Source organism: Austrofundulus limnaeus, unplaced genomic scaffold (genome assembly GCF_001266775.1).
Source record: "Austrofundulus limnaeus strain Quisiro unplaced genomic scaffold, Austrofundulus_limnaeus-1.0 Scaffold429, whole genome shotgun sequence".
In the NCBI taxonomy this organism is placed as follows: domain Eukaryota; kingdom Metazoa; phylum Chordata; class Actinopteri; order Cyprinodontiformes; family Rivulidae; genus Austrofundulus; species Austrofundulus limnaeus.
In genome coordinates, this window is record NW_013952831.1 from 473,115 (window position 1) to 474,364 (window position 1,250).

A 1,250-nucleotide genomic window follows, 5' to 3' on the forward strand; every position below is an offset into this window, starting at 1 on the left:
CACACACACACACACACACACACACACACACACACACACACACACACACACACACTGCTCACCTGGAAGAGACACCTGCAGCTGGATGGTGCAGGTCTTTATCTTCTCTTGACTTCCTTGACTCTGAACTTGACACACATATGTTCCAGAATCTGCTGTCGTCACGTTCTTCAGAACCAAAGACACGTTTCCATCCTTCATCTGTCTGTCCTGAAGATCCACTCTGTTCTTAAAAGATGGATCTTGACCATCTATAAAAATGTGATCATCTCTGAACAGAAGAACATGATCTGATCTCAGATCAGTTCTGTCCCACTGTACAACTACAACAGGTCTGCTGTCATCAGATCTACATGGTAGAGTGATGGTGTCTCCAGGTTCAGCTGTGATGTTGTGATCTACAGGAGAGGAAACAGAGCAGAGAGGTCAGAGGTCAGAGGTCAGAGGTCAACACAGAGACCAGAGAGTGGACACATGAAAGTGAATGTGAGACTCAGACCAGCTGCTTTCTACAGTCTCAACAACAACAACATCAAAAATATCTTTCACTCAAACTCACTGCTCACCTGGAGTAAGAACCTGCAGGTAGTATTTGGTGATATAATCAGGTTTTTGAGGGCTTCTCCTGCTGTGGTTTGGTTTACTGAAGTCCACTCTACACACATATGTTCCAGAATCTGCTGTCATCACGTTCTTCAGAACCAACGACACGTCTCCATCCTTCATCTGTCTGTCCTGAAGATCCACTCTGTTCTTAAAAGATGGATGTTGACCATCTGGATCAATCTTCTTATCTCTGAACTTAAGAACATGATCTGATCCCAGATCAGTTCTGCTCCACTCTACAGCTACAACAGGTCTGCTGTCATCAGATCTACATGGTAGAATGATGTTCTGTCCAGGTTTAGCTGAGATGATCTCATCTACAGGAGAGGAAACACAGAGCAGAGAGGTCAGAGGTCAGAGGTTAAAGTGGAACTCTGCACATCTACAGAACCTCAGAGAGACCAGAGAGAGGACACTGATCTCTGAACTGGACAAGTAGTTGAGAACTTGTGATTTAAGACAGAATGGGTTATGTAGTTACAAGGCCTTTAATGGTGTTCATCTGTGTTTGTTCATTAACTTAGACTTTTGCATGACTTGTMAYTGCTTTAATTTCTAAATKRACTGTTGCYGTTTCTGCTCTCAGTATCTACCTGGACATTCACATTAGAACTACAGTTCTGTGTCTACTYCTCAGAACAGCA

At 43.6% G+C, this 1,250-nt stretch overlaps 1 protein-coding gene across 1 annotated transcript in view; it reads right to left on the bottom strand.

Moving 5' to 3' along the window:
* The window catches only part of LOC106529241 (CD226 antigen), a 1,507-nt gene extending 556 nt beyond the window's left edge, over positions 1-951 (bottom strand). The window contains exons 1-2 of the mRNA XM_014024597.1: positions 567-951; positions 63-398 (exon numbers count right to left, since the gene is read on the bottom strand). Of these exons, the coding sequence (XP_013880051.1) occupies positions 63-398; positions 567-726 (496 nt within the window). The 5' untranslated portion in view covers positions 727-951. The remainder of the gene's footprint in view (positions 1-62; positions 399-566) is intronic.
* Between the last annotated feature and the right edge of the window lie 299 nt (positions 952-1,250).